This window comes from Megalops cyprinoides, chromosome 1 (assembly GCF_013368585.1).
Source record: "Megalops cyprinoides isolate fMegCyp1 chromosome 1, fMegCyp1.pri, whole genome shotgun sequence".
Classification (NCBI taxonomy): Eukaryota; Metazoa; Chordata; class Actinopteri; order Elopiformes; family Megalopidae; genus Megalops; species Megalops cyprinoides.
In genome coordinates this window covers 38,158,957-38,183,800 of record NC_050583.1, presented here as the reverse complement: position 1 = coordinate 38,183,800, position 24,844 = coordinate 38,158,957, and the positions used below count along the sequence as shown (strand labels likewise).

Here is a 24,844-nt window from a genome sequence, read left to right as displayed (position 1 = left end):
TTGGTTGCTCCCAGCGACACAACACTGCCCCCTGCACCAGTTCCAGTGCACGAATGGTTACTGCATCCCACTGTCAGTCGTCTGCGACCACTGGGATGACTGTGGAGACAACAGTGACGAGGAGGGCTGTGGTGAGTGGAGCGAGGCCAATGACACCAATGCATGAGATGGTAATGTCATTACACAGATCAGAGAGGTTGTGTCATCTGTACAATTGTATGGAACACTTAAATCACACAAGTCCCTGCTTTGTACAATGCAAACCTAATTTAGTATTTTTTTCATAAACTGAATATTATATATTAACATATTCTTTAATAAGGGAAATATGATGATACAAATGCAGTATCTGGGAAAGTGCGTTCCAAAAAATTAAATCTCAGTTATAGTTTTGCATGGAATTATTCTGTTGAAAACCTTAGAAATAAAACAGAATACTGTAAAATTACTGGCTGATCAAAGTAAAAAAATATATATTGTTATTGACAAAATAGATATCATAAGATATCTTTATATATCATTCAACTCTTCATTTGCAGATTCTAAACAAAAATGTTAATACATTACAGAGATGTACTTACCACACTTAACAGATTATAAAATAGCAGAAAATAAATATAGCCTAGGCTCTATGGTGCCTGGATTGACCAGGATCATGTAGTTAGCTAAGCGTGCCCTCTGTGGTCCCCAGAATACCAGAGCTGCAGTGGGAATCAGTTCACTTGTACCAGTGGCCGGTGCATCATGCAGGAATGGGTCTGTGACGGCTTCAATGACTGTGGGGATTACAGCGATGAGAGTGGATGCGGTGAGACTCAAATTCATCCAGTAAAACTGGACTGTGACACATACACTGTATAGCTGTATCAACAGCATAGCTAAGGGCTGATCCCACCACTGACACCATGCATGAAAATAATTAAGTAATACTTTATGAGTAATAAAGAAAATTTGACAGTGATAGACTGTGATTACAGATTATTACACATGATTTATAGATTAAGATAGTAGGTTAATCAGGGCAGTTGTTTTTTTAAGACAGAAATTATTCAGAGCTTTCAGAGCAAATATTTGATATAATAGTTGTATGTATGTATGTTTAGAACATTGATGTGCTATCGATGATGAGCATATAATTACATGTGGTGTGAAACTTGGCCTTATAAATAATGCAAAAGAAAAATGAGCAAAAAATGAAATAAAGATGCAATGCATGGAAACTGGAAATGGAATAATATGAGAGTAAAATCATACAGTGTTCATTGCCTTTGTTCAACAAAATAAGAGAGAGAGAGCATGACTTTACTGATTGATTGTCACATCTGAACTACACACCAAAATACAATATACCAGGAAATTGACATCCTCATTACCCTTCCTGGTAATGGATCTAGCATTAATGGATTCAGCTCCAGCTGTCTGAAGCTTGCTGGATTCACCCCAGGGGCGTTTCTAGCTATTGAAAAGATCAGGGGATAAGTCAAGTTTGCCTGGGGCTTGTCTTTTTTTTGAAGGGAGATCGGCATCAGTAGGTTGGGGAGGTTATATCTAACTTTATAATAAATAAATGTTATCACACCTTCAGACGCTGCAAGTCAAGTTCCGCTCTGTTACACAGTCTGTCTCTTGTTTTGCTATAAACACCTCCTTTTTCAGGGTGAAAATATTAAGGGCTAGACTTAAAATATTCGGGGCTATAGCCCCGAATGATCGAACCTAACAACACCACTGATTAACCCATTTATTAACTATGGCATTCATATGCTTCATATTTTCAGATGTTGTCTTTAGTGTACTATTAGTGTGCAGTAGGCCTATATGATCAAGGAGTATAATAGTGAGGACATTTATATTAATGGGTAGACAGCAATGAATTGTGAGTAAAATGATCAATATAATTATGTTTCCAAAGATGACAGAGGAACATCCAGATAATGTAGCTATACTAAGTAGGTATATGGTTGATGTACTACATTGCAGTTATGGGTTGTCAGGTAGCTAAATAACATTATTACAAAAACATACAATCAGCAGGTATCAATTATAAGCACATTCTGTGATTTTTTTACCAAAATTATAATTTCAGAAGCTAATTTGGTGCAGATTATTTAGCTACTAGGCTAACCTTAATTTATTACAGTTGCCTCACAGGTAGACAAAGGTGCTTGGGATTTGCAAGGACATTTATGTATGATGTAAGATATTAAACATTTCTGCAGTAGTCTGATATTTCACCTGTGTTTCAAGTGACATGTATGAATTCACCTGTCATTAAACAAATAATAACAATAGTAGTTTATATACTAACAAAGGTAGTTTACACTAAAGAGGGAAAGTAACTGAGAGGCAGGATACATACAAGATAACATTTTTGGCCAGAATCAACATGATTCTGATCATTAAAGGATGTCTGTCTATAAATGTCACATGGTGTCTAGTAAGTGTTGCCTGGTAAATGATCTATGCTCAAACTCATGACTAGTTTAAAAATACCACTATAAAAGAGGCAAAGTTCTGTATTATAAAAGAAACAGTGTGTGAAGATGGGTATAAGCTCCCTGTGGAAATTTTAAAATTAGTTTTTCTTATTTATTCATTAAGCCATAAGCAATTGGACAAATTTCACTTGCTTGATAATTTGATTTTTAAAAATGCCAGACAAGTCAGTAAGGTGCAATGGATAGAATTAATGAATCATAAATCAGCTCTCCAAACTGAAATAAGTTAAACTGATCAAAATAAGATCAATCGGTCTGCTCATTACACAACTGCATGCTGTTGCAAAAACATGTTCATGTTTACATTTAATTTTTCAGGTGTTATTACTACAGAAATGTATAACAGTGTTTTAAGGACTGTTCTCAGTAACATTGCCAATATATGTACATTATCACGTAGCATATTTTAATGGTTGGCAGTTGGATGATTTCTGGAAAAAAAAAGTGTTTGAAATTGAAACCAAGGGAAAAGATTTAACTCCCAACTCCATGACACCTTTCAGGGCTAGCTAGTTACATTACACCCAACCAGACACTTCCCCTTAGTTACTTTTTCTTATGTGCTTTATGAATAGTCATCTGGTCTTTGTCTTGCATTTTTAACCGAGAAACTGGGAAAATGCAGAGAAAAAAGGTGTAATATGATGTTTATTTTGCAGAAGAAGGTGACTTTTCATTACCATATCACCTTAAAACCTTTTAAACTTATTCAGTTGATAATATGTAAATGGATCTACTAAAATATGTGAAACAGAAAGGAAATACAAAACAGTGCAACCCTAACCCAAATGCAAGACATTCATTTAGTGGCATAGTGTTATTCGTAAAATAAAAAAAAAAAATGTTGCTGCATTTTCAGATGGCAACTCGCGGGATTGCTACCCAGGGGAATGGGCATGCCCGGGTGCTCCTCTCTGTGTGCCCGTTGGCAAGGTGTGCGACGGTCATGCTGACTGCCCCAATGGAGCTGATGAGACCAATGCCACTGCGCAGCTGACCTGCGGTGAATATGACCCTCTCTCTCCAACAGCATTCCTTTCTGTTGAACAGTAATAACATTTACAAGGGGGCTCAAGGTCAGGTAGTGAGACAGGCAGTCAGCGGATTTTATCTTAATATGAGGTTCTTACAGTGGTGTAAGGGCAAACTGTACAATATACCCTATAAGTAATTCAGTTCACCTTTAAATTTTTGTCTGTTTTTTAGCTACTTGGTGAGTACTTTTAGTCCAGGTGAGCAGTAAACTCCCATCGTACACACATACACAAAGTCAACTCTCTCCATATCAGGTAATCACTGTACAGGACAACTTCATTTTTCACTGAAAAAGGAATACATTGGACTGATTCATCTCCTGTCAGATATAATCTCATGGGTGTGGTGTTTTATAGTGTTGCATATTTTTGGCCAGGGGATAAGACTTTATTTCTTTATGTCTTTTTTCTTGATAACTGAGTCGTAACTGATGTTCAGAAGGTAGTCATTATCAGTCATATGGTTTTAGATCCACCGTTCTTATCTCTACAGGTAGTCAGTGACTACACAGACTCTGTATTCAAATAATTAAAGTAATAACATTGTTGGTAGAACATCTTAAAAGCCTCAGACCTTAAAGACATACCATTGATTTTCTCTATCTGATCCCCACTAATGTACTTATCTGACGAGATTTCATCTGCAGTGAAGAGGTCGTATGAGGTATGTTCCTTTGTTAATCTCTTCTAGGTTTGGGGAAGTGCTCAGCACTGAGCTGTGAATATCGCTGTCACCCCACTCCGCAGGGTGGAGCCTGCTACTGTCCTGATGGCTTCATCGTGGCTAACGACAGCCGCACCTGTGTGGGTGAGTCCTACAGGGTCCCTTTATATGTTTCACAAGCAGCATAGACATGCAGGTGCAGGCATCCAGCCAGCATAGAACAGAGAATGGAATATAAAGTGTATTAAAGTTCAAAGACCTCACAATCAATATGATGGTGAGGAGGTGAAAACGATCAATTGTAAAAGTCAGTGGCATGACCTATACAGTGGTTGATATCAAATTGATGTGACAATTCTCTGACTGTTTTTAGACTATGATGACTGTAATATCTGGGGGATCTGTGACCATTTCTGTGAGGATCGTCCTGGGACACATCACTGCAGCTGCGCAGATGGTTACTTCCTTGAGCAGGGGCACCTCTGCAGAGCCAATGTTTCAGGTGCAGGAAATCCCTCACACCTCAAATAAGGGCTGTTCTATGGTCCCATCTTACTAGTTCTTTTCTTATGACCTAAAATACATAGTTCATAATGTTCAGGAAGTTCACAGTTACATAGGAAGGAATCTTAACTGAAGTATTGCCCATATGGTTGTCTTGCATTTCAGTTACATCCTATTGCATTTCAATATCAAACTACTGGTATTTGATAAAATATAGCCATACTGTTCCTGTATACATTCAGTATGTTGTCATGAGGCCAGAAATGTATCTAGGGAAATATATGTTAGTCTTTTATTTTGACCTCAGAAATGTGCCACTTACTGTCAGAGATTGACCAGTAACCTGCTTCTGTTCCTCCTGCAAGTTGGCCTGCCTCAGCTTATCTTCTCCAATGGCCGTGATGTGATGATGGCTGATATTCATGGTCGGTTCGTTCGAACCCTGGCCCAGTCGCAGAACAAGGGACAGGCCACAGGCGTGGGCTTCCACTGGCACAGTCAGCGGGTCTTCTGGACGGACACAGTCAATAAGAAGGTGAGAGGAGCTATTACTGCTGCCTGTGTGTATTGTGCACTGGGGTTCTCATGGTGTCTTAGATGTTCTCATGTTGAACACTTGTGTGCCTTCACAGGTGTACTCTGTCAATTACAATGGTGGGGACCTGCAGGAGGTGCTGACGGTGGCAGTGAACAGCCCGGAGAATGTCGCCGTTGACTGGATCAACTTCAAACTCTACGTGGTTGAGAGTTCAGTGAATCGAATTGACCTGTGTGATTTCAGTGGGGGGAACCGGGTCACCCTGATTGGAGAGAACCTCCTGAACCCCCATGGACTGGCATTGGACTCCACAGTAGGGTATGCACCATAGCAATAATATGGAGTAGAAATTGCAGTGAGAATCTTGCAGAGGGATCAAGTACATGATTTATGATGGAAGTCGCTCTGGATAAGAGCATCTGCAATATGAATGTAATATAATGCAATGATTTAAACAGCAGCATCCCATAAAGAAAACTTTTGCCAAACAGAGAAACTAAACAGAATTATATAATACTACATGTGAAAATTTTGGAAAACAAGATTTTTACCCTTCAAGACAACGGTTTTAGAAACCCCAGAACCATTTCTAGAATCTTGCTCATGTTTTTGTGTTACTTTGCTAAGGCTTATTTCCCAGTTCTTAGCTATATAGTAACTTAGTGTTTATAAACCTAAATGGGTTTATGTTGTGTCTTTTATAATAAGGTGTCTTAAAGGAATGGAGAGCCTATCTTCTCATGCTCTGTCCTCCATGCTTTTCAGCTACATGTTCTTCACTGATGTGGGCTACAATAACCAGGAGGTCAAACTGGAGAGGGCCTTCATGGATGGCAGCAACCGGGTGGACCTGGTCAAGACCAGGCTGGGAACTCCCTCTGGCATCACCCTGGACATCATCACACAGAGAGTGTACTGGGCTGACAGCCACTTTGACACCGTGGAGACAGTCACCTACAATGGCTTGGAGAGGTATTGTTGGGAGAAAAATGGGCTTTTAAACAATCGTAGGCCCAACCTGATCAAATTCTTTTCATGTTTACCACTGACTTACTTCTCAGTGGTCCTTGCTTGCCTGCGAAGCAGTCTGTGATGTTTGGAAAAGTAATTGTGCTGTTTTCACTAATACCTCTGTGACCCTGCATCTTCCAGGAAAACAGTGATGAATGGCGGAACTCAGGTTCCGCACCCGTATGGCCTGTCTGTTTTTGAGAATCATGTCTTCTTCACGGACTGGACCAAGATGGCTGTGATGCAGGCCAACAGGTTCAACGGGAGTAACTCCAAGCTCCTCTACCGCACCACAGACCGACCTGGTCACATTGTGGTCTCACACGCGGTCCTGCAACCAGTTGGTGAGAGATAGATAGATAATATAACCTGTGTTGTGCTGCCATGTCAGGCAATATGGGTATTCTCAGGCGTATGATCCAGACACTATCTCATACTTTCAGTGTACAACAGACTCATTCCCCGTCACAGGTTGTATACTGTTTGATCCCACTTGCAGAGAAGAATGGCTTCTCTGCACATTTTCCATGCTGAATTCCTGTTGCTGCGTGTTTCTCCCCTCTCTCTTCCTGCAGTGATGAACCCCTGTGGCCGACACAACGGGGGATGCCAGCACATCTGTGTACTAAGCCACCGCTCTGACAATGAGGGCCTGGGATTCCGCTGCAAGTGCCGCCTGGGCTATGACCTGCAGCCTGACCGCCACACCTGCTTCAGTGAGTCCCGGGCATGCTCAGGGAGGGGTGGGTTGATGTAGGGTTACACAGTTGCAGGTCATCAAGCGGATCTGGGAACCTAAAATTGGAAATTTGAAGTCCGCAGCATTGTTTGTCCGGTTACTCTTGACCCCCAGGTTCGACCTCTGGTCAGAGGTGGACACCCCGGCTTCAGAAAGTAAAAGTCCTTTGTTCCACCCATGCACTACACCAGCTAAATTTAATTAGCACAACTCTTCAGCCACGTAGAGGAGCTAATTAGTGAAATCACCTTGTTTAGTGAATGTCTAGAACAAATACATGGTAGGACTTTTACTTTCTGAAGCCGGGGTGTCCACCTCTGCCTCTGGTTAAGAATGAAGGATCTTCTTTTTCTTTGATTCTCTGTCATGTGCGTCCACTTCCATTTGACAATCCTTAGCGAATACCTGGAACAATGCCCCCCTCAACCTTTTTTTGGGACCTCCTTTTATTCCTGCCCACAGAGGTGACGGACTACCTGCTGGTGGCGTCAAGGACGGCAGTGCGGGGCATCCCTCTCAACCTCTCCCTGCAGGAGGACGTGACCCTCCCCCTCACTGGACTGGGGCCCACCTTCTCCTCCTCCGCTGTGGAGTACGATGGCAACGAGGAGGCCGTGTTCTACAATGACAGGAGCAAGACCCTCATTTACAAGGCAGCCATCAACGGCACGGGTACGTAGCAGAGCAGCGTTCTGAGCAAGGAGGATTTTTTTTTGTTTTTACCTTTTATTGAATCATTGAATGTTTTTAATTTGTGGGAAAGTCAGGATATAATGAAAAGATGTGCAATATATTAAAGGTGCCCTTTCAGTAAGACTTTTCCTCAACCGAATAATAAAGTAAAAAATTTTTAACTCATTGTGATTTCTTTGGAGTTTGCTGCTTCTGTAGCAATGTTAACTGTGTCCATTGTTAAAGGTCAGTGGTTATTTTGTTGTGGTCTTTTCAACTCAACTCTATACATCAATATATACTTCTCTCCTAGCCAAATAATGAACACGCACAAGTAACAGAACATCTGCAGGACGTCTACATATATCTAATAATCAAATAAATAATCCCAGTCAAAAGTGACAAAGTTGTAATTGTTTGTAAATCACCAGTGTTGTTTCATGCTGCCATACTGTAGACCAGCAGATTCTGACTGGCTATAGAGTTGGAATGGTGGAGTCTATGGCCTACGACTGGACCTCCAAGGTCCTTTTCTGGACATCCAGCTCCTACCGGTCAGTGACAGCCTTCAAGGTGATGGACAAGTCTCGGCGGGACATTGCAACGGACCTAAAAAATCCACGGGGCATCGCAGTGCATCCCAGTGCTGGGTGAGTTGCTTTCATATAGGTCCTATTGTATTGTATTACCCGATTTATTTACATGTTGTAAGTGCATTATAATGAGGGAACAAGCTCTCCAGTGCTTAAAGTCCTCAGTAAGCAATCCAGCATTGTTGGATGATGGACTTTTATTTACAGAGAGGCATTTTGGCTCTCCTTTCTGATGCTGGTGTCATTTGTGTTCTCTTGTGTACTGCAGATACCTGTTCTGGTCGGACTGGTACCGACCGGCAGTGATCACACGAGCTTTCACGGATGGCAGCAACGCAATTCCCCTCATCAACACAACTCTCGGCTGGCCCAATGGGATCACCATAGACTACATGTACGGTGGAAATGCCACGTATCTGTGTTTCTATACAAGTCTGTCTATCTGCCTGTCAGCCAAGTTTGTCCAGTGTGTTGATTCTTTACCATAGTTGGAATGGTTTGCAGTAGCTGCGTGGGTAATATGTGTATATGTAATGTATTCTATCCAACATACTAAGCATTTTGGTTATGGCCCTCTCCTTCCAGGTTGAACAGGGTCTACTGGGTAGATGCGCTCCTCAATCAGATCGAGCATGTTGGCCTTGATGGACAGGACAGGCAGACCTTCTCCAACATTGGCCAGATTACCCATCCATTTTCCCTTACCATTCACACAGGTGGGCCACCGCCACTGAAAAATCTTGTTTTTGTGTTCATTTCTTCTGGGTGTGTTGATGTTGGTGACATTGTCTGTGCTCGTCTCTTGCAGATCATCTGTTTGTTTCGGACTGGAGGATCAATGGAGTGTTTCGCCTGCGGAAGAGGGATGGGGGTGACATTTTACCCATTCGGAAGGGCATTGATGGGGTCATGAACGTAAAGGCCTACTCTGCTTCACTACACAGCAGTGAGTGAGAGATGGGGTGATGTTTTGGCCTTCACCGAGGGGGTGGGCGTGGATTAACACCTCACTTCATTGTTGGAGTAACACTCAGTGTTGTTGCTGCTTACTGTAACTGTTTCTGATTGAATATCCACAAGCACAATCCTGTTTAACCTTTTCATCTATCTGTGCTGTATAAAGACAATTGATTAGCCAAGCTTATTGACATTTGTAGACCCTGAGTTTCATTTATGTCTCTCAAAAATTGAAAGAAAAAAGAAGATAAATTCTGAATCTTTTGAGCTTCATTGCTACTGCAGACAATACTCCTGAGATATCAATATTATTATAACAGCCTTTGGCAGCAAGTGCAACCAGATTCCCAATGGCCGCTGCAGCCACTTCTGCTTCCCAACGCCCTCATCCAGTCGAGTTTGTGGCTGTCCCTACGGCATGAAGCTGCAGGCAAACCAGCGTGACTGTGTGAAGGATGACTCGGTGCCACCGCCCGACACTAGCTGTGGGGCCTACTCCTTCCCTTGCGACGAAGGCCACTGCATCCCCAACTCCTACCGCTGCGACGGCAACCGAGACTGCGTGGACAACACAGATGAAACCAATTGCACCGACACAGGTGAGCTGACAGATACGCATATGTGCATGTCTACATACATATGCAAATGTGTATCTGTGTTACTGTGACTGAGTGTGTGCACGTGTGTGTGTGTGTGTATGTGTGCAACTTGGCATTAAAAACCTGCAAGCATCGACACAACTAAACTGTACCTATGCTGGAAAGCCCTTGAAATCTTTCTGTAATACAAGAATTCTTATAGAGGACTGAAAACAGCAAAAAATAAGATGACTGTTTCCATTTTCCGTATCTGTATAAGATGACCAATTCCATACTCTTACTCCCTATACTTTTGACAGGGATGACCTGCTCGCCCCGTGCATTCACCTGTGGGAATAAGCACTGCATTCCCTCCAGGTGGCGCTGTGATGGACAGGATGACTGTGGGGATGGGACAGATGAGGATAACTGTCCCACCCGGCACCCGACCACCTGTGACTCCTCCTACTTTACCTGCGCCAATGGCAACTGTGTCCCCAGTGCCTGGGTGTGTGACGCTGACAATGACTGTGGAGATGGCTCTGACGAAAGGAACTGCAGTGAGTACAGTGACCAGGGCGGAGATGAACAGCAGTGAATATAGTGACCAGGACAAAGAGGAACAGCAATGAGTATAGTAGTGACCAGGGCAGAGAGGAACTGCAGTGAGTACAGTAATCAGGGCAGATATGAACTGCAGTGAGTACAGTAATCAGGGCAGATATGAACTGCAGTGAGTACAGTAATGAGGGCAGAGAAGAACTGCAGTGAGTACAGTAATCAGGGCAGATATGAACTGCAGTGAGTACAGTAATGAGGGCAGATATGAACTGCAGTGAGTACAGTGACCAGGGCAGAGATGAACAGCAGTGACAGGAGTACAGACGAACTAGTGGAACTGGGTATGGGAGATCGATTGGTGTGAACCGCAAGACGTGGAGATTTGTTCATTGTAATGCTAAAGATGAGTTAAACAGCTGACCTTCAGTTTCATCATTTTGAAAACAAATGTTATACATTACATTTAACATTCAGTATATCAGTGTTTACAGTTCTTCAAAGCCCCCATCCATCCTCCCCAAATCTTTCCCACCCAAGTTTATCAATATTTAGAAACACCCACACCCACCAAAAAAAAAATGAAAAGGATTATTGCTTCTCTGTCAGATTCATCCATCACCACCTGCATCCCGGGCTACTTCCTGTGTCCAGATCACCGCTGCATCTACAATGCCTACGTCTGTGACGGAGATCAGGACTGCCTGGACGGCTCAGATGAAAAGGACTGTGGTAAGACATTCCATCAGTGTTTGACTTGGTATTTTGCTATAGCCATTCTTTCAGAGTGCCCTAGCCCAGGAGGGAAGTTATGAATGGATGAATGGGCTTCTTTCATTGCAGTCATATCATAGTTCTGCGCATGTGTTGTGTGTGTGTATGTGTGTGTGTGTGTGTGTGTGTGTGTGTGTGTGTGTCTGTGTTTATGTTGGCTCTTCTCCTCCTTCAGTGTTTTCCTGTGCCTCTTATGAGTTTGCCTGCACCAGTGGAGACCAATGCATCAGCCTGAGCTACCAGTGTGATGGTGTCTTTGACTGCAGAGACCACTCTGATGAAAGAGGGTGCCGTAAGTGAATTCAGATTCAAGGGCACTGATCATATTGATGTCTGTCATTCTTGAGGTTGAGTGACTAATTTCACGCATCAGTAATACTCATGAGTAGTATTGGTGATAGCATCTTAAATAGCATTTTACATGTTGGGTCAAGGCCCCTGCTTAATCTTGAGAATGAAACCATCCATGCAATTAAACCTTAAACTGAAGTGTTGCAGACGGTGTGACTCAGACTTACCTGTGTGTTCTTGCAGCCACCCGAGGTCCAGGTCTGTGCCATGATGACGAGTTCCAGTGTCAGGTGGATGGGTTCTGTGTACCAGGGACATGGGAGTGTGACGGGCACCCAGACTGCCAGGACGGTTCGGATGAGCACAACGGCTGTCCTCCCCGCACCTGCCGTCCAAACTACTTCCAGTGTGACAACGGCAACTGCGTGTCCCAGTCCTGGGTGTGTGACGGGGAAAACGACTGCCGGGACATGAGTGACGAGAGGGGCTGTCCCACGCCCCCTTTCAGCTGCCCTGCCGGCCAGTGGCTCTGCCCCACCGACCAGGTGTGCATCACCTTGGATCGAGTGTGTGACGGCGAGCGGGACTGTCCAAATGGAGCTGATGAGTCTCCCCTCTGCAGTGAGTATGGCTAGGGTAGGCCCCAGGCCTTCCTTCATTTGCAGGCACACTTGGTCCTAAGCCGATATCCAGTGCAAGTCCTTAGAAGAACTCCTTTTCAGTCCCCATGCATTTGTCTGTCCCCCCAACAATCTTTGTTTCAAATTGAACATGAGGAACAGAACGCATTTCCACTCAGATCCCTTGCTACCACAGCTTGTTGTAGCTGTGAGGTGTGAGGGGAGATGCTGAGTGAGATTTGGGCATCTCTCTATCCCTCTTTCTCTCTCTCTCTCTCTCTCTCTCCAGATGAGGATGACTGCGCCGTAAACAATGGCGGCTGCAGTGGTGGCTGCATCCAGGGGCCCTTCGGGGCACAGTGCACCTGCGAGCCGGGCTTCCAGCTGCTCAATGACTCCAAGACTTGTGACGACATCAATGAGTGCCTCATACCCGGCATGTGCAGCCAGGCCTGCTTCAATGAGCGCGGCTCTTTCCGATGTTACTGTGAGGATGGCTACCAGCTGGAGCCCGATGGCCGAGTCTGCAAGGCTACTGGTAGGGAGCTCCCTGCATATCTAAGCTTTGTTGTGCTTTGTTCATTACCTTTTTCCTCCATTCTTGTCACATATTGAAGCAGTCTCAAAATAACTGTGTCATCAGTAATGTCTGTGAGAATCCTATAGCCATACATGTTCACAATGAGTCAGTCACCTTGCAATTGAATAAACTTTTTTCAGATCCCCGGGATGCCATCCTCCTGATCACCAAGCGCAGTCAGATTATCTCCAACAACATCAAGCACCGACCTACTATCATTAGGCCTGTGGTCAGCGGCTCCAACATTGTGACTGTGGACTTTGACCGAGTCACCAACCGAATCTACTGGGCCGATGCTTCCCAGAAGAAGATCTGGAGCTCCCTACAAAATGGAACAGACAAACGAGAGGTGAGGTGCTTTCTGATGCACAGGTTAAAATTCGGGACCCACAAAAAGTGGTGTTTCAAAATAAGGCCAAAAACATCTTAAGTGGCTGTAAAACTTACAGTAAAAATTACAGTTTTGGTCTGTTTTGCTGCTTTGAAAACAAATGCTGAAGTGGCCAAAAACAAAAGAACACTGGTACATAGCTAAACAAAGGTATATGTTAGTTTTAACAGGGGCTTGTTTGTTAATGTTAGGCATTGTATGCATAACATCTGAAGAACTGTATTTCTTACACGTTAGTGTAGTAATTGCATTCATTTAGGAGGAAATAATTTGTGTGACCTTACTTGTATTTATGTTCATAGCGTGTTATTCCCTGATAGCTTCACATCAGCACTTCCTACTTCTCAGGTATTGTCCACTGGACTGACAGTTCCAGAGACCCTAGCTGTGGACTGGGTGGGCCGGAACCTTTACTGGACTGACTCTGTGATGGAGAACATTGAGGTGGCCACTCTGGATGGTCGCTTCCGGAAGATACTTCTTACTGAGAACATCACAAGCCCTCGTGGCCTGGTTCTGGACCCCCGCAACTTGTAGGCGTTCACTATACATATATACATATATAAAAACACAGAGATTGTCTTTATTAACATAACCACAAAGCATGCATAGATTTCCGGATTCTACATTCTTATGTTAGTTCTCTCAATACAATGGCTCAATACAGTGACTCAACTACATTAGTTATGACGATGTGAGGGCACCTGTATCAGCGTACAAGCTGCTTTGGTCTGCACTTGTTTACTGAAGCAAAATGCCACCAGATTAATGCCACAGAAATTTCTGAAATGGACATATTTCTCATCCCTTCTTTGATAGCACAAATGTGATGTTCTGGACAGACTGGGGCCAAAATCCAAGGATCGAGAGGGCCAACATGGATGGCAAAGCTCGCCGAGCCATCGTGACCAAAAAGGTGTACTGGCCCAATGGGCTAACCATTGACTACCCTACCCGTCGGCTGTACTTTGCAGATGCCTATATGGACTACATCGACTACTGTGACTATGATGGCAACAACCGATTCCAGGTCTTTGCCAGTGATCTGGTGAGTCAGAGCACAATTGGTGCATCTCATGACTAGTTAAGTCTTAAGTGGTTGTGGGAATGTTTTATTGTTCAAATTTTGTTACTCAGCATCAGCATCACTTGACATAGCACATTGCTATAAAGTGGAATGAATGTTAATCTTTGACCCCATGGTGGCTGTCTATAGGCACTACAGCACCCTCATGGCATGACCATCTTTGAGGACTATGTCTACTGGACCGAGCGGTACTCCAGCAAAGTCATGAGGGCCAATAAATGGCATGGGGGCAATTTGACCACTCTGATGACTAATATCTACCAGCCTATGGGCATTGTGATGGACCACCCAGTCAAGCAGCCTCATGGTAAGGGCTGAATCATGCGCAGTGGATGGGTGTGAAACTGTGTGTCCTTGCACACCCTCTAAGCGCCATGCCCAACCTCCACTTTGGTTTGAAATGACTCTGGGCAAAGCACGTCTTTTACTATCACCAAGAACTTGGGGATAAATGAGTTATGCAGAGAATTTTGATGTTGGTAGATATTGTTGAGCCATCAGCCTATCAAGGGACAAATTGTATGCTTCTTGTCCAATCAGCACTCAACCCGTGCCTGAACAGCCCATGCAGTCAGCTGTGTCTACTGTCGGGGAAGAGACCAGTGTACTTCTCCTGTGACTGCCAGTCCGGCTGGCACATCAACAGTGATGGACGTACCTGCACTAAAGGTTCAGCCTGACCCAAGTGCCTCTCTTACTACAGTTAAAATCAGCTGGTTCAAAGTCAAATTGTTAACATGTTTATCCATTTCTTTGCCTCAGATGACAGTCCTTTCCTGATGGTTGTCAGGGAGACGGTGATCTTGGGCATTCCTCTCGACCCTAGTGACACCTCTAACAATGCAATGACCCCTGTATCTGGGATCAGCCAGGGCCGTGACATAGACTTCGATGACCGGGAGCAGTTTGTGTATTGGGTCCAGGGCACTGTGAGTGACATGAGGATTTTGAATACAGATTCAGTAGGATCAGTTTACTTGAAACTGTCATCGTCGACATCTTTGAATAAACAGAGCGATTTATGTATTTTCTTCTCTTTCCAACAGGGATCTATTTTCAGAGTGAAGACTGATGGAAGCAATCGGACTCAGTTTGCCCCGGCTGCTATCATTGGCTCTCCCTCTGGACTGGCCTTTGATTGGATAACCCGCATGATGTATTATACTAATCCCACCAATCAAGCCATTGAGGTTAAACATTATACTCTTATTTGGCTGGTGATGATACTGATGTTACCTGAAAATAAAGTCAAGGAATCTGATGTTATAAGCCAAAATATTGCTGACAAAGGTTAAAGAGCTTCTTATTACATTACTTTACATTTTTGTCATTTGGCAGACACTGTTATCCAGAGCAGCTTACACAGTGCATCCAATAAAGTGGCGTGAAAAGTTGCATAGACGGGACACCGCTAACCACACATGAACAAACTTTGGTGCTAAACATAGTGCTGAGATCACTAACGTGTGCCTAGATTGACATGTAAATGCAAAGCAGTATGTACAACTAAGGACTCTGTCATTCCAAACATAATGCTAGCACACATTACACACATGCAAGTAAGCCTGCACATGCCCAATCACATAAAAGTGACAAATATATGTCCACATATATAGTTGCACATAAGAGAGACAAAAGGTCATACTTGGGTAAGGGGGTTGATATGTAGTCTGAAGAGATGGGTCTTCAGTCTGAAATGAAAGATTTCTAGTATTTCAGCTGTTCTGACCGAAACAGGGACCTTGTTCCACCACGTACTGGCCACAACAGACAGTGGATGTGAAAGGGATGCGATGTTACCATGTTACAATATTACTTCACATTGCATTACATTCGTTTAGCAGACACTCTTATCCAGAGTGACATCCAGCACAAGAAAACAGAAGTGCATCTATCCAAGTTTAGTGAGATTATTATTTAATACACAGCAATATGCTGTTCTGCTCTACTGTCCAACCTTTCACTGTACTAATAGGTAGATGCCCTCTCATACAGGTCATTCGAGTGGATGGGAGTCAGCACTACAGGAAGACCATCATCACAAACACAGGGAAGCCAGAAGGAGCAGGGCAGCCCATTGGAATAGCTCTTGATCCAGCAAGAGGGTACAGAACACACTTATTTGACTATCCATTCACATACTTCCTGTACAGAGAAATGTACAGTGTATGTGTTTTTTTTTCATTAAAAAAATCTGCTCTTACGCAGTCCTGCTTCGCTCTGTCACTCATTTACTGAAAATGAGCAAATATGAGGTAGGATGGAATTCCCCACTGATGTTTGAAGGTGTGGACCTCTTATGTTGCAGGAAGTTGTTCTGGACAGACAAGGGGACGGAGAGCGGGGTCCCGCCCAAGGTGGCCAGCGCAGACATGGATGGCAGCAACCTGAGGAACCTGTACACCGGCAACCTTGGCCATATCGAGTTCATCACCGCCGACATTGCCGAGAGCAAGCTGTATTGGGGTGTCACCAGCTCAGGGGTGGTGGGTACACGGCACCCTAAAAATCTAGATCAATGCGACCTAAAACACATCCTCAAAAAATCGTTCTTAGAGCAAATGATGGCCTAAACCTCAGTGTAATGCTTGGTTGGCCATTATGGAGCTCACCAAGCAGTTACCTATTGGTAATGATGCGCACCCAGTGTTAATGAGGTGCGGACAGCCTGGTTAACTCATCATAATGAAAAATGAAGAAGAGACTGCTTGTGCTGAAATGGTGGATTTTCTATAAATGAATATAGATTGGAGTGTATAGGAGGTGTGCAAGCTTTTCTCAACTGCACAGACTGACGATGTTCTCCCTTAGCTGCAAAAATGAAACTTGAGCCTAACTGGGTATTTGAGTAATATGCGTTCTTTAGATCAGCTATAACACTCATTGTAACGCATACAGAAGAGAACAGTGATCATAACTAAACTTTTTTTCACTGTCCTTCCACTCTGGTATAGATCGAGTGTGGGACGATGGACGGGGTCAGCCGCGTGACAGTTGTGAGTGGCCTGTCCCACCCCTGGGGCATCGCCGTTCACCAGAACTACCTCTACTACAGCGACCTGGACTATGAGGTCATTGAGCGGGTGGACAAGGCCACCGGGGCCAACATGGTGGTGATGAGGAGCGGCGTGGCCGGAGTCCGAGCCCTCAAAGTCCACGCCAGAGACAGTGAGTAGAGCCCACGCCAGCTGTTTATACTGCAATAACAACTACAGCACAGAAAGATCTGAGGGACACTTATACACATTGCATATAATTAGATCAACAATAGACGCGCAGCACACCTAGTACAAGGTGTGATATGACGTGATGTGTGATAAGAATAAAGGCATATAGACAGTTGCTTATTGGAAAGAAACTGAACTGCATCTTACAGTAAACACTGAAACATTTTAGCAACATAAATCCTTTGGTGTTACCTGCATTGTTTCATAGCATGGGTTTCTTTCAAATGTAATTGTAAATGTAAACGTTCTTCCCTTATGGATCAAAACAGACTCAAGATGTGCTGTTCTGTTTTCTCACAGATTCTGCAGGAACCACCAACGCCTGCAGCACCAACAATGGGGGCTGCGCCCATCTTTGCCTGCCCAAGCCAGGGGGGCAGAAAGCGTGCGCCTGCACCACTGGCTTTGTGCCCTCTCAGGACGGCTCCCGGTGCGAGCAGTACGATTCCTTTGCCGTGGTTTCCACCTCCCGGCTCATCCGTGGATTCCACATCAACAGCTCCGACCACTCCGAGGCCATGGTGCCTGTGGGAGGGTGTACGTGTCACCAGCCGAATGAGACGTGTTTTCAAATCACTATTTACTTTTGTTTTGTATTTTGGATTGCATTGTTTTCCATGGTGGCTTCCAGCTAGTGTCTTTTGCCTTTTATATGTTTATATGTAGTCAGTTATTCAGCAAATTGAGTTGGACCCTAAAAAAATTGAATCTTATATTGAACAATAGTTTTTACTACTGTGGAAGCTCAAATCATGAAAAATAAGGCGAAGTAACACATTTGCTTAAATGTTTTCAGACATCTCCATCTCCATCAACATTTTACAATGGGTTTCTTTTTTATCTTTTTCTTTTTCTCACTGCAGCTTCCTCCTCCATGATTGACAAGCTTGATCTACACGTGCCCTCTGGATTCCTGTACTGGACTGATCGCAGCACCTACACCTACTACAGAGGCATCTACAGGGCCAAGACAGATGGCTCGCGCTATTCAGCGATTGTCACCACTGGAATTGGCAGAGACGGGATACAAGGCCTTGCTGTGGATTGGATTGCAGGTTAGCTTTACATTTATTTGATCTTTATCTGACATCGTCCTCTTAACAGCTGCTGTGTTAGTGCCCAGAGTGTGTGGATCATTGGGTTTTAAGCCTCGGCTCCCTCAGGATGTTTGTTAATTGATAAAAGAGGTGTATTCATAGGCAGTGTTTTTTCAGAAGGGAGTCCCTTGTCAACATTTGCAATCACCTTCAAGAGGCGCTGTTTATGTTTTCATGATGAATTTGGCATTATTGTTGGTCATGAGTCTGTATCATGTGCTTGATTCTGTACACAAAGTAATATTTCCTCCACTGACAGTTGTTCCTCAGTATGATAAAGGCATCTTTCACATCAACAGTCCATATTTATTACTGGTTCTCAGATAGGAAATCACAGCTCCGCAGTCTGTGAAATAGTGCTGGCTGGCTGGCTGGCTCAAGGGTTCGCTTCACAAGATTAAGGCTTAACCCGCGTTTTATCCTGCAACAGGCAACCTCTACTTCACCAACGCCTTCGAAACACAGACTTATGTGGAGGTGCTGCGGCTCAACACCACACTGCGCCTGGTCCTGCTGAAAAGCAGTGTGGACCGGCCGCGGGACCTGGCTGTCAGCCCCAAACTGCGCTACCTCTTTTGGACCGATGGCGGGCAGACACCCAAGATCGAGCGCGCCCAGCTGGACGGCAGCAACCGCACGGTTCTGGCCTCTGAGAGCCTGGCCTCGCCACGCGGGCTTACCGTGGACTACACCAGCGGCCTCCTGTACTGGACCGATGACGCTCTGGACATGATCTCCCGAATGGCGGCAGACGGGAGCCAGCGAGAGATCGTACGCTACGGGAGCCGCCACCCAGCCCCATATGGGGTCTCCATCTTCGGGAACTACATGCTGTGGGTGGACCGCAAGCTGAAGAAAGTCTTTCAAGCCAGCAAGCTGCCAGGAAACACGGAGGCTGCGGAGGTGATCCGGGACGGCATCGAGGGCTTAGCGGACGTGGCGGTGTTCGACTCCCACGTCCAGCCAGTGGCCGCCAACCAGGTGGGGTTCAACCCCTGCCAGGAGAACAACGGGCGCTGCCAGCAGCTGTGCTTCGCACTGCCAGAGAAGCAGGAGCCCAAGTGCGGCTGTGCCCATGGCTCACTGCTCAGCAATGGTGTGTCATGTGGCTTCGGCCTGGACGAGTACCTCATCTTCACCACTGACTACACCCTCAACAGCGCACGCCTGGACCCTGATGACCACAGCACGCCCTTCCCTGCCTTCTCGCTTGGCTACACTGTGGTGGCCCTGGATTTTGACTTTGAGGACAAGCGGATCTACTTTACCCAGTATGTTGGTTTGGGCCGAAGCAAGATCGGCTACATCAGCACCACCTCTGTGTCCAGCCCACCTGTCATCATCGCCTCCAGTAAGCTATCACTCCTGTCCATCTGTGTTGTACAGTACTGGATGAGTTCAAACACATAGCAAAAGAATATGACTCCGTTAGGACTACAGCTTTGATGATTACAAAATAGGAGTTGCCGGTCACGTCAAACCACTCCCTCTCTGTTTCAGGTTTGGCAGATCCGGAGGGGCTGGCCTACGACTGGGTCCATAAGCGCCTCTATTTCACTGACTACTACAACAGGAGCGTTCAGGCCATGGGACTGGATGGACAGAACCGTTCCGTCATCGCACATGCAAACCGCCCGCGGGCCATCATTGTGGATCCCTGTTATGGGTAACAGGAATGCCTGGAGTGTCCACAGTTCAGGCAATAGCTAGATGATTGGTGTCATTTGCCTATAAAACAGTAACAGATGGCTGGCTTTGCGGCACTTCTCATGCATCATGCCTTTCTGTAGGTACATGTACTGGACAGACTGGGGTACTCCTGCAGCTAAGATTGAGAGGGCTACGCTGGGAGGAAACTTTCGCACTGCAATCATTGACACAGGCCTGGAGCAGCCCAATGGCCTGTCCCTGGACTATGAGGAGAGGCTGCTCTACTGGGCCGACGCCTACCTGTACGTGTGCAGCAGGACACAGTTGACCCAGCTGAAGTCCACAGATCTTCTATGAATGCTAGCAGCCCTGATGGTTGCTGTGTCTGTTTTTGCAGGGACAGAATCGAGCGCTCCTCTCTGACGGGTCAGAACCGGCAGGTGATCGTGGGCTCGGTGCAGAACCCCTACGCCATGACCGTGTTCCAGCAGCATGTGTTCTGGACGGACTGGAACACGCGCAGTATCTACAGGGCCAGCAAGGACGATGGATCAGACGTGACAGTACTCGCCCAGGACCTGCAGTACAAGCCCAATGACATCCACGTGCTCACAGCTGCCAAACAGGAGCGCTGCTCCAGTCCCTGTCAGCAATTCAATGGGGGCTGCAGCCATGTCTGTGTTCCTGGTGAGAAAGTGCGGCCAGAGCAGTTACTCAGTTAGTCAGCATGTCACTTTGAACTCATGTCCACTTAACAAGCCCAGCTATTATGCTGGGAATGTGTGACCTCCATGTTTCTGAATTAGATAAAACTCAGGGTCATTGGGTTCACATTTCTTGGGATTAGGCCAGCATCTCACCTCCTCCTGTTAAAGAAAGGACAACAAAGACTGTTGTTTGAAAAATAAGTTTATCCTTTAGGTATTGTATATAACATAGTTGTATATAACACACACATTTACATTTACAATTACTATATTCATTTCGCAGACACTTTTATCCAAAGCAACTTACACACAGACACACAAACACACATGCACACGCACACAGACACACACACACACACATTTTAAAATGAACTCCAGGGATACCGTATTCAGAAAGCACACACAAAGACAAAAAAGGCTAATTCATAGCTTGTTTTGTCCATCCAAAGAAATTTCTTTGGGTTTTTTTTTCCAAGTCAAGTTAAAAATAAATAAATGTGTAGGCCTCAACTGCTTCCATCTGGGCCACAGCCTGCTCCTCCCAGCCACCGAATCTGACCACACCTATCCCCCTCCCGTCCCTCCACAGGCCCCTCTGGCCCCGAGTGTCAGTGCCCCCAGGGGAACTGGTACCTGGCCAACAATGGCAAAGACTGTATCCAGGACACAGGGCACCGCTGCCAGCCGGACCAATTCACCTGCCTCAATGGACACTGCATCTCCCAGAGGTGGAAGTGCGATGGTTTCAAGGACTGCCTGGACAACTCGGACGAACTGGAGAGAGTGTGCGGTGAGGTTCCAGGAACCACTGATTTAACTCAGCATACTCAAGATAATCCTGGATTGAACCATGTAGTCTCTATGAAACATACACAACTAATTTAAAAATGACTGTTACACTTTATGCACAATGCATATTCTTGACATACAATAATAATGTAATGATACAATAATTATTTAGTGCAAAAATTAGTGAAAATAAATAAATAAATAAAACAAATAAAACAAATTTTGAAAAATACTTTGAAAAACACTGGATGAACAAAGCAAGGTCTTCATAGCTAATTAAAATTTAACAAATCTTGAGATGCTTTTAAAAACAAGAAATAGAGTATGCCTGATGATTATCTAGTGGAAGTGAGTTCCAAAACTACAGTGCTAGGTGCATGAAACAAAAATCTCTTTTACCACTTTTCTTATGATTGACTACTAGATCACTGGCATCATCTTGCGCCACAGACACATATAGCTGTGTATCATCTGCATAGTTATGGAAGGTGACTTCAAGTTCACTAATAACTTGACCCAGTGGCAGCGTATACAGTGAGAACAAGAGAGGACTAAGTATGCGTCACCAACACTAACAAAATTCTGTCTTCCTGTTAAATAGGTAGCAAACCCGTTTAGAACAATTCCAGAAAGACCAGTTTTTAATGCTATTCAAAAGTATACTGTGAGTATACTACAGTATCAAATGCCATACTTTAATCCAGTAATACAAGAGGTGAAACATTATTACTGTAAGTGTTTAGTCTAGGATCATTCACGACTTTCACTAAAGCTTTTTCTGTACTATGACCTGTTAGGAAATTGCTCTGAGGTTACTCACAATCAATCCAATCTAAATTAGGTTTCTTGAGTAGTGACTTGATGATAGCAGTTTTGAGTGCATTTGTTAAAATGCCTGTTATTTAAACAGCTCCAGTGACTAAAACATTGTCAAAGACGTTGATCGGTGGAGAGTTTTGAGAGGAAGGGAAGCTGAGGGCTTCAGATCTGCTGTTAGTGGTGAGATCAGGTTGGGGCAGCAGTGGAGACCTCAGTCTCCTTCTACAGCCTTGGAGTTACCAAACCCCATCATCCATGGGCACAGGAGCAAAGCACATAGCGCCAAGTCTGGGCCATTGTACAGTCCCCGTGTACTGGAGGCCTTTTTGTGGCATCAATGTCACCAATGCACCAGTATGTCAGGTCGCACCAGCAAAGCGGGTTGAATCTCAGACCACTTCCAGGTTTTACACCTGTTTTTGGAGTTGGTCTGCTACTCCAGTGATTTCAGCTCAGCTCTCAGAAGCTCCAGATCTCCCTCACTAATACTGATCGCCATATCTCAGTCTGGAAAAATGAAATAAAAACCTAATGAAATAAAATGAGTTTTAATTTAATAGAAACAGCGCTCTGCTTCAGTTAGCAGGTAAAATGCATGCATGTACGTATGTATGTAGATAGCTAGATAGACGTTAGAAGACAAAGATGATAAAAGATACTTGTCCACAGTCCTCCTCAGCATACTTGCCCAGAAAGTATATCCAGTGGATATATGGATAGCTTCCTTTATTATTTATAATGTCCTCCTGCAGCCTTCCACACCTGCTCACCCATGGACTTCACCTGTGACAATGGGCACTGTGTACCCCTGTCCTACCTGTGTGATTACACCAACGACTGTGGAGACAACAGTGATGAGCATGGCTGCCCCTTCCCCACCTGCAACCCTGACACCGAGTTCACTTGCAACAATGGCCGCTGCATCAGCGCCGACTTTGTGTGTGACGGTCGTAATGACTGTCGGGACAACGGAACCTCGGATGAGACAAATTGCCGTGAGTCCCAGGGAGGGGGGCTGCTCTGCGCAGAACTGCGATGGTCATTGTTCACAGTGAAGCATGATATAATGACCAGAGGGGACCAAGCAAACCCACTGTACAGCACATGTCGGCCTTATGAGGCAAAACTTTTACAGCTGGAATGGGTTCTGCAGTGGAGTGTTTATAAGGCCAGAAGGTCATGTGGAGTAAACTAGCTGGTGGTTTGGCACACACACCCTGAGTATGCTGTTTATGTTGTGTATTAGTATGTTTTTTGTGTTGGAGCTTGTGTGTTCCTAACTGAAATCTCTCTCTCCCTCACAGCGGACAGAACCTGCACCTCTGGCTTCATTAAATGTGACACTACCAACATATGCATCTCGCCTGACCAGCGCTGTGACGGCTACAATGACTGTGGGGACAACAGCGATGAGAACCCGCTGTTCTGCGGTGAGTAGCAGGGGCCTGCGCTACAGCCCAATGTGGGATACAGTTCTGGGGCAGGGGTCAAGGGTCAGAGGTCAGAGCTGGGTGACTCCTGTTGCTCTGTTTTCAGCGGGCAGGACTTGTGCAGCGGATGAGTTCCGGTGTGACGTGGGGAAGTGCATCCCGGACTCCTGGGTGTGCGATTTCATCAGCGACTGCATGGACGGCTCCGACGAGCCCCCCTCCTGCCGTGAGAACAACTTCAGTACTTTGACAAGAAACGTTACCAGGGGTGCATGATAAAAGGCACCGGGAGTTTTTCTATGAGAACACAGAAGGCATTTTCTTAAACATCAAGCCTAGTGCTAAACATTAGCGCCGATTACCTGCTGTGTGCTTTATTTATCCAATTAAACACTTTCCCTGTGGTTTATTTTCTAACACGCATTGCCTTTTCACAAAAAAACTTAATTGCATAAAACATAAACTGCTGCTCATGCTAATTAATGCCCTCACACCTATTGTTTTGGTTTTGCTTTGGTTCCATTTGAGGTTTTTTGTTAATTAACTGTTCAGAGGTGTTTGCTTCTCTATGCTCTATTATGTATTCACATTCAATGGGTATCATACTCACCCCTATTCTCTCTGCCTCTCCCTAGGGGACATTGTTAGTACTTGCCACTCTGAGCAATTCACCTGCGTCAATGGCAACTGTGTCCCGGCTGTTCTGGTGTGTGATGGCAACAATGATTGTGGAGATAACAGTGACGAGGCACCAGAGCTGGAGTGTGGTGAGAGAGAGTCTGCACTGTTATCCTTGATGTGATTTTTCATTCATAGCATTTACTGATTAAACGTCAGTAAAAAAAGAAAAAGGCCTTACCAGATTATATTTTCCTACCTAAAACATTGTTGATTTTAGGCTGTGTTTATCATGCAGTGTTTGAAGCATGTGCAGAAAGGTCCACACATTGTTAAACAAAGTGGAATAGCACTACTGATATACTGACATGGTTGTTTCCTTGATATTAGCACAGCTTTGGATATGAGCTGGCGATCT

At 44.8% G+C, this 24,844-nt stretch overlaps 1 protein-coding gene across 1 annotated transcript in view; it reads left to right on the top strand.

The window, feature by feature from the left end:
* Window positions 1–24,844, top strand: part of lrp2b (low density lipoprotein receptor-related protein 2b) — a 49,016-nt gene that overhangs the window by 4,374 nt on the left and 19,798 nt on the right. The window contains exons 6-47 of the mRNA XM_036538625.1: window positions 15–131; window positions 692–808; window positions 3,358–3,501; window positions 4,224–4,340; window positions 4,570–4,698; window positions 5,066–5,235; window positions 5,333–5,556; window positions 6,004–6,210; window positions 6,391–6,593; window positions 6,825–6,965; window positions 7,451–7,660; window positions 8,118–8,310; window positions 8,522–8,647; window positions 8,839–8,969; window positions 9,062–9,199; window positions 9,531–9,809; window positions 10,109–10,348; window positions 10,956–11,078; window positions 11,296–11,412; window positions 11,655–12,032; window positions 12,321–12,569; window positions 12,752–12,960; window positions 13,351–13,535; window positions 13,822–14,050; window positions 14,219–14,396; window positions 14,630–14,758; window positions 14,852–15,018; window positions 15,136–15,279; window positions 16,085–16,194; window positions 16,398–16,575; window positions 17,044–17,257; window positions 17,617–17,853; window positions 18,180–18,371; window positions 18,844–19,764; window positions 19,914–20,079; window positions 20,204–20,365; window positions 20,461–20,750; window positions 21,360–21,560; window positions 23,131–23,373; window positions 23,683–23,808; window positions 23,915–24,034; window positions 24,444–24,575. Coding sequence (XP_036394518.1) covers window positions 15–131; window positions 692–808; window positions 3,358–3,501; window positions 4,224–4,340; window positions 4,570–4,698; window positions 5,066–5,235; window positions 5,333–5,556; window positions 6,004–6,210; window positions 6,391–6,593; window positions 6,825–6,965; window positions 7,451–7,660; window positions 8,118–8,310; window positions 8,522–8,647; window positions 8,839–8,969; window positions 9,062–9,199; window positions 9,531–9,809; window positions 10,109–10,348; window positions 10,956–11,078; window positions 11,296–11,412; window positions 11,655–12,032; window positions 12,321–12,569; window positions 12,752–12,960; window positions 13,351–13,535; window positions 13,822–14,050; window positions 14,219–14,396; window positions 14,630–14,758; window positions 14,852–15,018; window positions 15,136–15,279; window positions 16,085–16,194; window positions 16,398–16,575; window positions 17,044–17,257; window positions 17,617–17,853; window positions 18,180–18,371; window positions 18,844–19,764; window positions 19,914–20,079; window positions 20,204–20,365; window positions 20,461–20,750; window positions 21,360–21,560; window positions 23,131–23,373; window positions 23,683–23,808; window positions 23,915–24,034; window positions 24,444–24,575 — 8,286 coding nt within the window. The remainder of the gene's footprint in view (window positions 1–14; window positions 132–691; window positions 809–3,357; window positions 3,502–4,223; window positions 4,341–4,569; window positions 4,699–5,065; window positions 5,236–5,332; window positions 5,557–6,003; window positions 6,211–6,390; window positions 6,594–6,824; window positions 6,966–7,450; window positions 7,661–8,117; window positions 8,311–8,521; window positions 8,648–8,838; window positions 8,970–9,061; window positions 9,200–9,530; window positions 9,810–10,108; window positions 10,349–10,955; window positions 11,079–11,295; window positions 11,413–11,654; window positions 12,033–12,320; window positions 12,570–12,751; window positions 12,961–13,350; window positions 13,536–13,821; window positions 14,051–14,218; window positions 14,397–14,629; window positions 14,759–14,851; window positions 15,019–15,135; window positions 15,280–16,084; window positions 16,195–16,397; window positions 16,576–17,043; window positions 17,258–17,616; window positions 17,854–18,179; window positions 18,372–18,843; window positions 19,765–19,913; window positions 20,080–20,203; window positions 20,366–20,460; window positions 20,751–21,359; window positions 21,561–23,130; window positions 23,374–23,682; window positions 23,809–23,914; window positions 24,035–24,443; window positions 24,576–24,844) is intronic.